The following is a 13,002-nucleotide window of genomic DNA, read 5'->3' on the forward strand; positions in this document are numbered from 1 at the left end:
CTCCTTAATTAATTGGTGAATCTGCGCTGAATTCATTCCGCGGGCCGAGAACACATGTGATTGCAGACTGAAAGTGGATAACCCTAACTCCGTCATAGCTTCATGGTAATTACATTTTAGCCAAGTAATGAGTAGATGAATAGAAGTAGAAGATACAGTAACGTAAATCCATCAACTCAAGCTCAACCCATCCAGCTCCATATTCGGACTCTGCTGCTGCTGCTGCTGCGGCGGCGATAACCCCTCGCCAAAATACTCCTGCACCCACGACGAAATCAAAGGGTCGAATCCCTGCGCGAGCTGCTGGAACTGCATGCGGTCGAACTCTGCCTGCTCCCCCTCCGCGCTCTCCGGCTCGATGTACAGGTAATCAAGGTTGATTTGGTCGTTGTCGCCGGTCTCTAGCTCGGGAATTGCGTTCTCAGTCTCGCTGGGATCTGGAAGCGGCATGGTGCTCGTTGCCTGGGGAGGGATTGAAAAGTCACTCTGCTGCTGGGCTAGATTTGTCTGGACTGAGGCGTCGTCCGGTAGAGTGTGCACGTCATGGTTTGTTTGCTCGGTTGTAGCGCTTACCGGTGTTGCCGCGGTCTGAATATATGGAAGGCTGTCTGAGCGCGTGAGGCGTCTGCTTGTTGGAATCTGTACTGGTGGATTGTCAATCGTCCATGGTAGTCGAATGCTCATCCCGATAGGAGGGATGCTTCGCACGAGTTCCGGGAGGGCGTTATCGTAGGGCAATCTCCCGACAGCAAGACTGTAGTCTACTGACGTTGAAATAAGGAGGTATGCCCGTGGGAACTTCAAAAACGCTTCGTGCCATGTATTTGCACGACCTGCAGACGAGGACTCGACTAGTTCTTTGCCCGTGGAGCTGGACTGCTGTGGAGGGCTGGAGCCTCGGTTCCCGGATATTTGGCCCTGTTGATCCTGGTCCCACCGGAGGAAGAGGTGTTGCGAGGTCATATAAGCGAGCCGCAGGATGTGGTTTGTCCCTGCTGTGACAAAGTCGGTGACATCGTAGACGCGCCCGGAATGGCGCACGATCTCGCCTAGGGACTCGAGACGGCGGCGACGACGGTCCATTTCTGATGCTGATGGGGAGAGCTTGAGATCAATGGCTGTGAGGACGAGAGGCATAGCAACGTATGCAAGACTGTTATGTTAGCTAGCTGCGAACACAAGATGGGTATGAGAAACATACACACTGAGAGGGAGATTCTGGGCTCGTCCCTCTCGACCGAAATATTCCATAATACTGGTCAGACGGGCCATGGCATCTCGCAGAGTATTCCCTGCATTCCAGATCTGGTTGATGTAGTTCTTGCCGCTGAACATAAGGTGATTCTCAAGCAGGAGGGCCTCGTAGTGTGCGAGATCAATACGCGCAGTTCTGCTAATTAGCACTGGCCACAGATTATTGGGATGAAGAACTTACTGGTAGTACATGTACGTGAAATTCGTCAACAGCGTGACGGCCTCTGGTGCCTTCCCCTCCGTCCATTGATATAGAGGCGAATGGGCTTCCCATCGCTGCATGGCCGCCTTTGTGCGCGCTATCTTCGCCAGCTCTTCCTGAAATTGCTCCAGTGTCAGGGACGGTGCTGCGATGCCGTGTGACGCAAAGACAAATGTGATCATCTCAGACAGCAGCACAGCCAGTCGGCATTGCTCTTGGAGGACCTTGAGCATCATCCGCTTGACCTCGGGGCTGTAGACAGGCGAGGTATGGATTTCATCCGCAAAGTCGTCTTCGTCTGGTAATTCGGCGACCATGCCCATGTCAAACGAGGTAACTTGTGGTCGCCGACGCAGACCAAGACACAGACTGCGGTCGCGCAGGATAATGGACCACCAAAGGCGCTTCTTTAGACTCGGGTCGATATCCTCGATTGGACCAGGCTGGCAGCCGATGATCATAGCATTTTGGATAGCGCGCGTCAGCCAGAGACTGCTAATCTGAGGCTCATTTGCAGAAGTATGTAGAGTCAAAAGCACTGAGCCCTGGGCTTGTGAATGTGGACGGTCCTCTGCATGTAGGTCATACAAAACCTTGACGCGCTTATAGAGGACATTGCGGGCGTTGCGTTTGTCGGTCCATCCGCATTTGCGAATTGTTTCCATGGATATGTACTACAGAATCAGCATACAGACTATCTCAACTACGAAAGACAAGCGTACCGGAGAACCGGCGAACAGGATCGCCTGGAAGACGAAGAGCGAGATCTTCTTGCCCGCTGCAGGGTCCCGGTATACGCGCCAGAACTCTGCTTCGTCGATTACGGGGGAGCTGGGGTGGACATGGAGGAAGTACTGGCGGATGAATTCGTCGAGGACAGATTCCTCTGGGACACTGAGGCAACCTTTGGCAGCGAGGAAGGCGAGGTCCTCGCGGTCCAGCGTCGTCAGGCCCCGCAGCTCGAGGAAGTGGTAGTTGGCGAAGCTGACATGACCAGGCAGAGAGGTAGTGGAAGAGAGGGCAGGGCCAAGGTCTCGTCCATCAGCTTCAAAGGCCAGGGCGCGAATGCGCTCGAGATGCGGGTTCGTCTGGTTGATAGTGCTGCTGTCCTGGTTACCGTTTTGGGAACCTACGAAGCCAGTGAAACTGCACGTTGTTAATAGATCACATTCATCTCGGTCGCACGAACTTCACAATCACAAGCTAGGGATTGAATTGCCGTCTTACTTCCGTGGCAGTTTGCCTCGCAGCACGCATTCTGGCCTGCCGTCCTGGCGACAGCGCGTGCAGGGACAGCCCCTGATAGAGGCATCGCAGCGTACCTTCCGGTGATGGCACCAGGAACACGCCTTGGGCGCTCTTCTCGTGCGTCGCAGCATGGCTGGCAAACAAATACAAGGGCGACGCGGGATGGGCAAGCAAAAGCCGCGATGCAGATCGAGTGAACGTGGAGAGGGGAGGTGGAAGGAGCCAGCTGCGGGGGACAAGCGATAGACAAGGGAAAAGCACGGCAGATGCGACTAGGCTGAATGGTCAGCCATGACTTTTGGACGCGGTGTCAGCGATGATTCTCAGGTGCACACCGTCTGAATCTGGCGATCGCAGGAACAGCGGGTCCCCAGTGCACGGATAGTAAGAGGCTGCGGGGGATAGGAGAGCGTTGGTCTGGGGTGGAAATGAAGGATGGCGAGGATGCGTGGACAGTCCCAGCAAAGAGAGTTAGGGCTTCCCCCTGACTCAGGGCCTCTGACTCCAGCCTCCCCACCAGCACTCTCAACGTCATACAAGATGGTGCACCTGACAGCGCCTTTCTGCCAGTCAATAAACCTGCGATTACGAATCTCGCTTAGCTCAGTTGAACTGATTGACTGACAGTGGCAATCTACGATGGACTGGCCCAGCCGTTGAGCTATACTGCCCTCCCCACGGTATACCCCGCGTCCTGGCCGACTCGTTTAATTGAACGGTACAGCCTGACTCAGACAGACCACGTTGGGGAAGCAATGCGAATAATAATTAATAACCAAGTGGACATTCTAATCAACATGACAGGGCATCCGAAACTCTAAGCATAAATACGAAACATCTTCTCTCCTCAAATCTTGCGCTGCGCCTCGCCATACTTGGCCATCCGCTTGCGCATGTCCTTCATGTAGAACTTGACCGGAAACCTGCGAATCGCCTTGGGCATAAACGGATACGTCGCCTTGGTCAGCACAATCGTCGACTTGTAAAGTCTCTTCTTCCCCTTGGTACTCTTCAGCCCATACGCATCCCTGAGTTTCGGCGGCAGCATCTCCGTCGTCATCATCCGCAGCGTCGGCATCAGCGCCTTGAAATAGAACGGCAGCTTGGGATTATACAGCAGATCGTGCGCGACGTTCTTGGCCTCGTCGCAGATCTCAAACGACGCAACCTGCTCGTCCCAGTATATCCAGAAAGCCTCGCGGTTCTTGGGCCACATTTCCGGCGGGACACGCAGGGATGCTCCGAGGACGACGTACTCGCGGTAGACCTCCTCCGCGCGCTCATCGTCCATCGGCCCAAAGATCTGCTCGTAGATATCGATCCCCACGCCGTATAACGTGGCTGCGACCCAGAGTTGTGCGGCTGGGTCGTCGGCTTGGTAGTCTGGCCCTTGCACGGAGGCGTGCGCGCGGTGGACAAGCTCGATGATCTTCTTCTTTTCGGACGGTGTCCCGAAGAGCATGCTGTAGACGTATGTCATTGTCGTGCGTAGTCTGTCGACAGGGCGCGTGGCGAAGCTGCTGTGGTAGTTGACGCCTTTGGCGACGCCCGGGTGGGCGACTTGTAGTAGGATGGCGGCTGCTCCGCCGCCTAGGATTATGGCTTCGCTGACGACATTTTGGATGTGTTGGGGGTTTTCCAGGGCAGCAACAATCAGGTCGGTGTCCTGGGTCTGCTTTTCCAGGTCGGATACTGTAGAGGTGGACATGGTGTAGTTGTGGTGGTAGAGTGGTTATGGTGGTTATGGATATAGAACTTGAACTAGATAGACAGTGGAGTAGGAGGGAGATCTGAGCACGACGACCATGGTGACATATAAAATGAGCAACCTCTGCGAGATGATAGCATCAGAAGATGCGTCCAGCGGCATCATATGTATACCGCCGTAGTAGACGAGCCGCGGACCGGGCTGCCGTCCGTCGAGGCGCCCAGCGATCCTGATTGGCAGCCGTGATGCAGCGAGGTGGCTAGTTGCATTCGATTCATCCTTGCGAGTCATCATCTCGTGTGCTATCGGGCCAAAAGCTTCGTGATCAGTCAGTGCTTGGGGTAATCATGGCGAGATGAATATGAACCCTGGACAGCGGGGGTGCTGTCGATCCTCCACATTCGTCCCAAGGTCCAATACTAGGCGAGTATATGCGAACTGTATCCGTGGATAGATGAGATACCCCGTGTAGAATCAGTCAAGCCTTTCCCCAGATTAATAAATGAAACCCCCGTTCTGGTCGTCAACTGCAAGGGTCACCACCCCCTTTTACCCCACTGCGTGCCCGTCCCTGCTTCCCTCATTATTTGGTCGCCAGGTCAGGCCATCTAAATTTGCATTTCTCTCTGTGGTCTTCTCCTAATCACCGACAACTACCATGGCGGTGGGAGACGCATACAAGGCCCGGATGGCCGAGAAGCGAGCCATTGGGGCTAATCGAGGCGACCCCGAAGGCTCCAAAGCCGCCGATGCCGAGGGTGCAGAGGTCGAGCGCATCGAGGACGTCGCAGCCGATGAGCAGAAGCCGAGCAAGCGGAAGCGGATGAAGCGGCATCTTGCGCGCTTCTGGTGCTGCTACTTGCTGGCTGGGATTATCTTCCTGGCTATCTTCCTGCCGGTTTTGTAGGTCGCCTTGGATCTGCTCAGGGTCCACGTTCTAGAAGCACGGTTGCCATGTTATGATACTGATAGTTGAATAGTTTCCTGGTTGCAATCCCTGCTATTGCCCAGCGTCTCGTGGAAGATACAAACCTCCCCGTCTACGGAGCGGATATTACAGACCCCAAGCCGGACGCCGTGACATTCACGCTCAGCACCGGGCTGAAGATCCCCCTGCCAGGCGTAAGCGTCAAGCTCAAAGCCTTCGACCTGAACCTGTTCAATAGAGACTCCGACCCGGAGGTCAATTACCTGACCATCCCCGTCCCAGATCAAACCGTCAAGGGCAAGACGAATATCAGCGTTACGAGCGAGGATACGCCTGTTCTTGACGAGGATGAGTTTGTCAAGTCCTTGACAAAAGCTGTTTACTCGAAACGGTTTACATTATCTGCTATTGGCAAGACGACGGCTTATATTGGGGCGTTGAAGGCGGGGATTACCCTTGATAAAGATGTGGAACTTGACGGTATGTCCTTCATTCACTTGATATTTTTGCGTTCGTTGGTAACATGGGATAGGGCTGGACCAACTCAGCGGCTTCTCAATCGACGAGGCTGCCCTCCTACTACCAGCTATGAACAATGGATCCAATCTACGCGGAAAAGCAACCCTGCCAAACCACTCCGTCGTTACTTTTGCACTGGTACATACCCTCTCATTCTATAGTGAAGTATCATTAACAGTATAGGGCAACGTAACCCTGAACCTCAAATCCGAAGACATAATTCTAGGCACAGCCCTCCTCCCAGACGTAGTCCTGCAGCCCGGAAACAACAGCGTGGCATTCACCGGAATCGCCGACGTCTCGTCCGCAATCTCCAACATCGGGCCTATCCTGTCTTCGCAAAAGGAATCGCTGAGGAACGGCGAGATAGCGCTCTCTGCGTCGGGGAACCAGACCGTCTACGCGGGGGAACATATACCGTATTTCGAGCGCGTGCTGAACGACCTCACCATTACAGCGAGCGTTCCGCTGCTTCAGATCGTGACTGATACGCTAGGTGATTTTCTGGGTGAGGGCTCGGACGGGGTTATGGATGCTGTGACGGATATCTTCAACAAGATGGATTTCAAAACCCTGTTTAAAAACGTGGATTTTGATTCCCTCTTTGATGATGTTGGCAATATCATCAATAACTTGAACCTTGGTGAGATGGTTAAAGCGGAAGACTTGAATGTGCTTCTTAAAGGGATTGACTGGTCCAAAGTCGCGGCTGGTGTGGGGAGTATCCTCTCGCAGCTTGACTTGGGTGATTTCTTGGAGAGTATTGATTTTTCAGGGTTGTTGCAGAGTATTGACTGGAATAGCCTCCTGCAGGGCGTCGCGGACCTGCTGCAGGATATCGACTGGGATGCATTGTCGCAGACGCTGAATACGATTCTCGAGAGCGTCGACTGGAGTGCACTGTCGGAGCAGATCCAGCCCGTGCTGGACAAGCTGGATCTCAATAGTATCCTGTCGAATATCGACTTTGGGGCGATATTTGATAATCTGGGGCCTTTGCTGCAGAAGGTTGATTTCGGGGCAATCTTTGAGAATCTGGATTGGGGGGCTGTTATTAATGGCGTGGGCAGCTTGCTCAAGAATGTCGATCTGAGTGGTCTGGTTGATGGGTTTGTGCAGGGGCTGAAGAGTCTGAACCTGGGGAGTATCCTGGATCAGATCAATATTGGGGATGTGAATGTTGGCGAAGTCCTGGGGGGGTTGGCAGACAATAGTAATGCGACGAGTCTGGGTGAAGCGGTGGATAACTTCAGGGACGTGGTCGATGATATTGCAGGCAGGAACTCTACGAGTGCTTAATACCCTCATGAATATATGAATAATATGTATAATACGAAGTAATATATTGTATATACTCGTCACGTACATGGTCGCTTAGTGCCGTGGGTCAGCTACGTGACGAGTATATACTATCTATAGCCTTGAACGGCCCTCCTTGGCCGCCTCCTCCCTCAACACTCTCTTCAAGATCTTCCCACTAGCGTTCTTCGGAATCGCCTCCACAAACCTAACACCACCAGCCAACGCCTTATACTTGGCCAGCTTCGGCGCAAGATACCCCTTAACCTCCTCCTCCGTAAGCCCATCCCCACTCCCAGGCCTCTTCACAACATACGCCCTCGGCAGCTCCCCATCACTCCCCGAATCCGCAACCCCAATCACAGCAGCATCTACAATCTGCGGATGCGACAGCAGCACGGCCTCCAGCTCAGGCGGGGCCACCTGGAACCCGCGTACCTTGATCAGCTCCTTCTTGCGGTCGACGATGTACCACTTCCGCGTGCGCCCGTCGCAGTACGCAATGTCACCCGTGTGGAACCACCCGTCTGAATCGAAGGACTCGGCGTTTGCCTTGGGATTGTTGAAGTATCCTGGTGTGACCGTGGGTCCGCGCACGCAGAGTTCCCCGCGGGTGTCGAATGCGGAGATGTTTTCGCCGGCGTCGTTGACAAGTCTACATATTATATTAGCTCTGCTATAGTACAGCGTGGATTGAAGGAGGATGTAGAGACATACTTAGCCTCAACATTGGCAATCAACCACCCGACAGACCCCGTATCATCACCCTCAGGATACGGGAAATTCATCGCAATACAAGTCGTCTCGGTCATTCCCCAAACCTGCGTAAAGGGCGCGCCGTCAGAGAGCAATTTCTGGATCCGCGCCTGCACACCTTTATCCAGTGGTGCGGCGCCGCATGTCGCTGTCTTCACAGACTTGAGAAACGGGCGCGTGTGCGTGAGCTGGTTCATGAGCACGGCGATCGCGATGGGCGGGACGAGACCCAGGTCTGTGATGTTGTATTTCTCGAAAGTGTTTAGGAAAACGGGCAGGTCGAAGCGGCGCATCATGTACGTGGTGTTTCCGGACTTGAGGATGCCAAAGTGCGTGCTTGGGGCGGCGGCGGCGTGGAAGAGGGGGATTGCGATGACGCGGTTGCTCTGCATAATTAATATATTATGCCCTGCAGAGTGCTAGTTTAGGATGGGTGCGTACCTCGTACGGCCGCGGATTCACCTCGAAAACGAGTTCCTGCTGCGCGACGAAATTATGGTGCGTGTTTGTCACGGCCTTGGGCAGGCCCGTTGTGCCGCTGCTGAAGAGTCTGGCCGCAGTTGTCGTCTTCGCCCGGTGCTCATCGTTAAAGGAAACCCAGTCCGCCTCGCCGTGGTTGAATAGTTCCTTCCATGACAATCTATTCCCGGAAAGAGTCTGACCCTGCGTGTCGAAAAAGCGCACATTCGCGTCTGGAATTCCGACTTGCTTAGCGGCGTTGATGATCGGCTCGATGATCTCGGGCTCGGACACGACAAACCGAGTCTCGGACGCACGGAAGTGGTGTGCGATTTCGTGAGCCGTGTAGGCGGGATTGGTTCCGGTGAAGATGCCGCCTGCGCCAACAATGGCCAGGACGAGCATGGGATATGAGATCTATGTCTTATCGTCAGCTGGTGGCGAGAAAACGAGTGCGGTAGGACTACGTCATTGAAGGAATGGATAGCGACACAGTCGCCCTCTTTGACGCCCCATTTGCGCAGGCCGGCGATGAGCTGGCGTACAATGGTGCGTGCCTGATTCAAGGATATCGAGCGCGATGGGTTTGCGACGTCGATGTATACCTGGATGCATCGTTAGTTGCTGTTGTGTTACTGTGTTATTGTGGTGGTGGACGAACGGGCTTGTCGGGGTTGTACTTGGGATTGTCGAACAGGTAGGTCAGGATGTCCAAGTACGGGACCGGGACTCGATTGAGAGGTTCAAAGATCATGATGGCACCGATTGATTTGTTAAAGTGTTGAATGTGAAAGTGTTGCAGGCAACAGACTCAGTAAAGGATTCCTGTTGTGTTCCCCGCTTCGGCTCCTCGGTTCGGCCCAACTGACTCTTTCTATCTGACGCTGATGCTGAGCTGAGCTGATGCTGATAATTATATTAACTTTTATTATGCTTATTCTCCACTTCTATATGATATGCTAGGTTCCGCTCGTTATAACCGGATTTGAAACCGCGGGTGCGTGCGAATCAACTCTCCATACTTCCAAAACAACACCGGACAAGCACACATCGCCAACGCGATAAACGCAAGGAGCGAATTCCCCCATCCCAGGCCCAGCGCATCATACATCGCCGGTCCAGCAAGGGGGAGCACGGCACCTGCCAGAGACCGTAGTGCCGTGTTAGCCGCCGTCACGGACGCCGCGTGCAGCAGATACGAATCTACAAGGTATGTGTTGGCCGCCATGAATACAGTCATCAGTCCAATTGCGAACACGCCGGTCCCGATGATAGGAACAATCCAGTGCGTCTGTTTCTCAGCTGCCCAGCCGTACCAGAAGAGGCCGATGGGAATTGTCCACGCGCCGAACATCATTGGTGGGAGACGGGACTCTGGTCTGAAGATTCCCTTTTCGGTGTGTGATTGTGCGATTTTGTTGCCTACGACGCCGCTGACGACCAGGCCGAGCAGACTGCCTACGCCGAACCCGAGGTAGGCAAGACCTGCGAGCGATTGCGAGAAGCCGTACTGGCTCTCGAAGATGCTGGTGATGGTGGTAAACATCAGGTACAGGTAGCCGTAGGAGACGGCCGCGAAGAGTGAGAAGAGGAAGACTATGGGTGACAGGAAGAGCAGTTTGACTGGGCGAGTGAAGGCGTCGACGAAGACTTGCTTGGGGGTTCGTCCGGTGTCATGAATAGAGCGCAGGGACAGGTTTCCGGTCTCCTTGCGCAGTCTGGCGGCCTTGCGTCCGAGCAGGACCGGTGCGTATGACTCGCGGTAGGCCAGGAGCGCTCCAATACTAATCACGCCAGCCTGACTCGTTAGCTGACATCTTTTCAATAAGTCGACACAGGGACATACTGTGATCGCGATCACCCAGAATACCCATCTCCAGCCTGCGCCCTCGGCCAGGAATCCACCAGCAACCGGTCCAACGATCGGACCTAGGATAGGCCCTAACGCCCAGACGGCCATAATTCCAGCGCGCTTCTCTTGTACAATCATGTCGGCGATTGTCCCGGACCCGATTGTGATCGGACACACACCGGCGACGCCAGCGAGCAGTCGGAAGACGATCAACTGCGGCATGTCCTGCGAGACGGCGCAGGCGATGGTGAACACCAGGAACAGCAGGTTGGAACCGTGATAGACGGGCACACGACCATACAGCTCAGACATGGGCGCAATAATAAACGGACCGACCACGTATCCCAGCACAAACACAGAAACAACGAACGAGGCCAGCATGCTGTCGGTCGAGTGAAAGTCTTTCATAACGCCTTGGATGCCGGGCGCGAACATGGACGAGGCGAGCGGGCTGCACCTGGATTAGTTTACCACCTCCCAAAGAAAAAAAAGGTACATACGTGATGAAGGTATTCGCAGCCATGAGCACCAGCTGCGCGGCCTTCTTGCCTGTTGGCCAGTTCATCGGATTCGCAGGGTCGTCCGGGCCATCCCAGTCGACCTTTTCGTGCGCGACAACATTCTCACCAGTCTGTCCTTTCTCGCCTTTTTCTCCGATTTGCCCCCTTTCGACATCGACGTCGACATCACTCGAGGCAGACATTTCAAACCAAACCGTGCGAAACCAAACCAAACCAAACCGATCCGATCGAGGCCCGACAGCGCGGGCAAAAAGCCGGTCGACTCCTATTTATACGGGCACGCATCAGCCCTGATAAAAAAATACGGAATACGACCCCGGTCTCCAACTTTTTTCGGATCTGGCCAGAATTAATGCAAGCCAGGGTCCAATGGCAGCCCACCGGCCCCTCCTTATGCGGAGATGGGTCCGGTTGTGAAGCTTCGTATTGCTTCGTATTGCGACTAGTTTACGCTGCTCGGCATAATTTTGTGAGCATCTACCGTTGTGCTCGGTCCAGTTGCATAAGTCGGCACATCGGGTATACACCCCGCAACATCCCCTCTTTGACAATGATGGGTCGCTGAGTGGAATCTGGAGAAGCCGAGCTTAATTGGAATAGAACTGGGTAGTGTCCGAGGTTTATCTGGATGTTTCGGTAGTTGGAGCATCTATACATTTAGTAGACAGTCGGCGGTGTTAAGAAAATAGATAGGCATGGACCAGCCGATCAATAGTAGTAGATCCATATTATATATAGTACTAAATTTGTGCGACGATCTTGGTATGCGGAAATAGCCTTATGTTCACAGAACTGCTTGGATCTGGCTACGAAGTAGAAACGTCCAGCGGCAGGGGTTGCAATGAATAAATCCCTAAGATATACTTCCCCCGAGTCGTTGTATATATTGGGATCCGAACAGAATAAGTCAAGCTTGAACCGAGTGCACTGGTCCATGGCTGTTATAGCAGTCCTTCTGCCAGTGCACTATCCTGCCATCGAAGTTTTTGAATGCTTTGGTGTGGTTCAAGAGTTCTTCGTACTACACAACGATCTCACTCAAACTCAACGCAGCCCAACAACCTAATTGGACTGGACCTTATTAAGCGGGTGAAGGTCAGTTAGACCGGCAGATATAGATTAAAGGCCAGAGTCACCAGATTTCAAGCTGGCGTAGAATGGTAATAAACCCGAGTTGGAAATGCCCTAATGGCAAGAGAACAAGTATAATAATCCTCGCCTAAATCCATGATGAATATTTGGGACATTATTTCGAGTTCGTGTTTCAGCCTTTGTTTAAAGAACAGTCTATCGGATACCAGAAACCCAGTGAAAGAGTCAAAGTTTCTCAGCGTATACAAAGCAAAACAAAAACTGGATATAAAGAAGGAAACTAGATTAGGTAGGATAGACTCGACTTAAATCCTGTAAACATCCATCAGCCCTTACCATCCCAAACCATACATCATGGCCGATTACCGCCCAGCCAAAATCTTCCAAACCCCCGTAGACGAAGACAAAAGCTCCTTCTACTACGGCTCACACTCACGATGCATCGGCAAGCTCATGGATGGGCTTGAAATCAGCCCCTCAGGCGTGTTACACGCCCGATTCGGCAAAATCACAGAAATCGTAGCCCTGAAGCACTTTATAGGTGTCGTGCCGGACCCGCACGACCGGGGCAGCGAGAAGCGCAACTTCCGGCCGCTAAGGTATAATGAACTGGTTAATATGCAGAGACATTTGGTCGAGTGTGATCTCCGCGCGCTGCCCACCCCGGAGGTGGGTGATCGCTATGAGGGGATCTGGGCATCGCCCGGTGGCGGTGTTATGATTGGATGGGGTGTTGTTACTGAAGTGCTTGTGTACCCGGATATTACTATTATGTATATTGTTGAGCCTGTCTCGGAGCAGAAGATGATCAGGGAGTTGAGGAGGCGAGACAAGGCAAGGCGTAGGATGATGGCTGGCAAGAATCCTCGGGGGAATGTCCTGCAGAGAGTAGTGAAAGAGATATTCTGTATCTAGGTTTTACAGTGCTGTCTTCAGTGAACATTGGTAAAGTATTTGTTATCGTTACATATATAGCGTATAGTACCTTGGTTTAGCAGTATTGGGGCACGGCCTTAAGCCCATTTCTATCATAAGAACAGGAAGGTAATCTAGGAGTCAAGTCCAATGCAATAAGGTCAGGTAAACGCCAGCCATCGCCTACTCGCCTACTGCGCTCTGCTTATCGCAGCTAATATACAAAATTTCGCTAAAATGGCGATTCCT

At 53.2% G+C, this 13,002-nt stretch overlaps 6 protein-coding genes across 6 annotated transcripts; 2 read left to right on the top strand and 4 right to left on the bottom strand.

The window, feature by feature from the left end:
- Positions 1–38: 38 nt before the first annotated feature.
- ASPSYDRAFT_181585 (Zn(II)2Cys6 transcription factor) lies at positions 39–3,116 on the bottom strand. Its single transcript, XM_040843506.1, has 5 exons — positions 2,684–3,116; positions 2,179–2,602; positions 1,436–2,130; positions 1,202–1,390; positions 39–1,153 (listed from the first exon to the last, which is right to left on the bottom strand). Exons 1-5 carry the CDS (start codon positions 2,833–2,835, stop codon positions 172–174), a joined length of 2,442 nt encoding a protein of 813 aa, XP_040700987.1. The 5' UTR covers positions 2,836–3,116; the 3' UTR covers positions 39–171.
- Positions 3,117–3,545: 429 nt separating this feature from the next.
- ASPSYDRAFT_206329 (oxygenase MpaB family protein) lies at positions 3,546–4,412 on the bottom strand (the record flags this gene model as incomplete). Its single annotated transcript, XM_040843900.1, has 1 exon — positions 3,546–4,412. One exon carries the CDS (start codon positions 4,410–4,412, stop codon positions 3,552–3,554), a length of 861 nt encoding a protein of 286 aa, XP_040700988.1. The 3' UTR covers positions 3,546–3,551.
- Positions 4,413–5,070: 658 nt separating this feature from the next.
- Positions 5,071–7,215, top strand: ASPSYDRAFT_1181333 (DUF3712 domain-containing protein; the record flags this gene model as incomplete). The annotated part of the gene is made up of 4 exons (XM_040840370.1): positions 5,071–5,315; positions 5,393–5,820; positions 5,873–5,997; positions 6,043–7,215. The coding sequence occupies 4 exons, from the start codon at positions 5,071–5,073 to the stop codon at positions 7,156–7,158; spliced, it is 1,914 nt and encodes a 637-aa protein (XP_040700989.1). The 3' UTR covers positions 7,159–7,215.
- A 57-nt stretch (positions 7,216–7,272) lies between these two features.
- On the bottom strand, positions 7,273–9,127 carry ASPSYDRAFT_155703 (acyl--CoA ligase; the record flags this gene model as incomplete). The annotated part of the gene is made up of 5 exons (XM_040842486.1): positions 7,273–7,813; positions 7,876–8,300; positions 8,356–8,790; positions 8,841–8,978; positions 9,035–9,127. The coding sequence occupies 5 exons, from the start codon at positions 9,125–9,127 to the stop codon at positions 7,273–7,275; spliced, it is 1,632 nt and encodes a 543-aa protein (XP_040700990.1).
- On the bottom strand, positions 9,088–10,702 carry ASPSYDRAFT_1124036 (MFS transporter). The gene is made up of 2 exons (XM_040839948.1): positions 10,220–10,702; positions 9,088–10,171 (listed from the first exon to the last, which is right to left on the bottom strand). The coding sequence occupies exons 1-2, from the start codon at positions 10,658–10,660 to the stop codon at positions 9,347–9,349; spliced, it is 1,266 nt and encodes a 421-aa protein (XP_040700991.1). The 5' UTR covers positions 10,661–10,702; the 3' UTR covers positions 9,088–9,346.
- Positions 10,703–12,192: 1,490 nt separating this feature from the next.
- Positions 12,193–12,753, top strand: ASPSYDRAFT_33314 (uncharacterized protein; the record flags this gene model as incomplete). The annotated part of the gene is made up of 1 exon (XM_040845068.1): positions 12,193–12,753. One exon carries the CDS (start codon positions 12,193–12,195, stop codon positions 12,751–12,753), a length of 561 nt encoding a protein of 186 aa, XP_040700992.1.
- Between the last annotated feature and the right edge of the window lie 249 nt (positions 12,754–13,002).

The sequence above is a fragment of the Aspergillus sydowii genome (genome assembly GCF_001890705.1).
Source record: "Aspergillus sydowii CBS 593.65 unplaced genomic scaffold ASPSYscaffold_8, whole genome shotgun sequence".
Lineage (NCBI taxonomy): Eukaryota > Fungi > Ascomycota > Eurotiomycetes > Eurotiales > Aspergillaceae > Aspergillus > Aspergillus sydowii.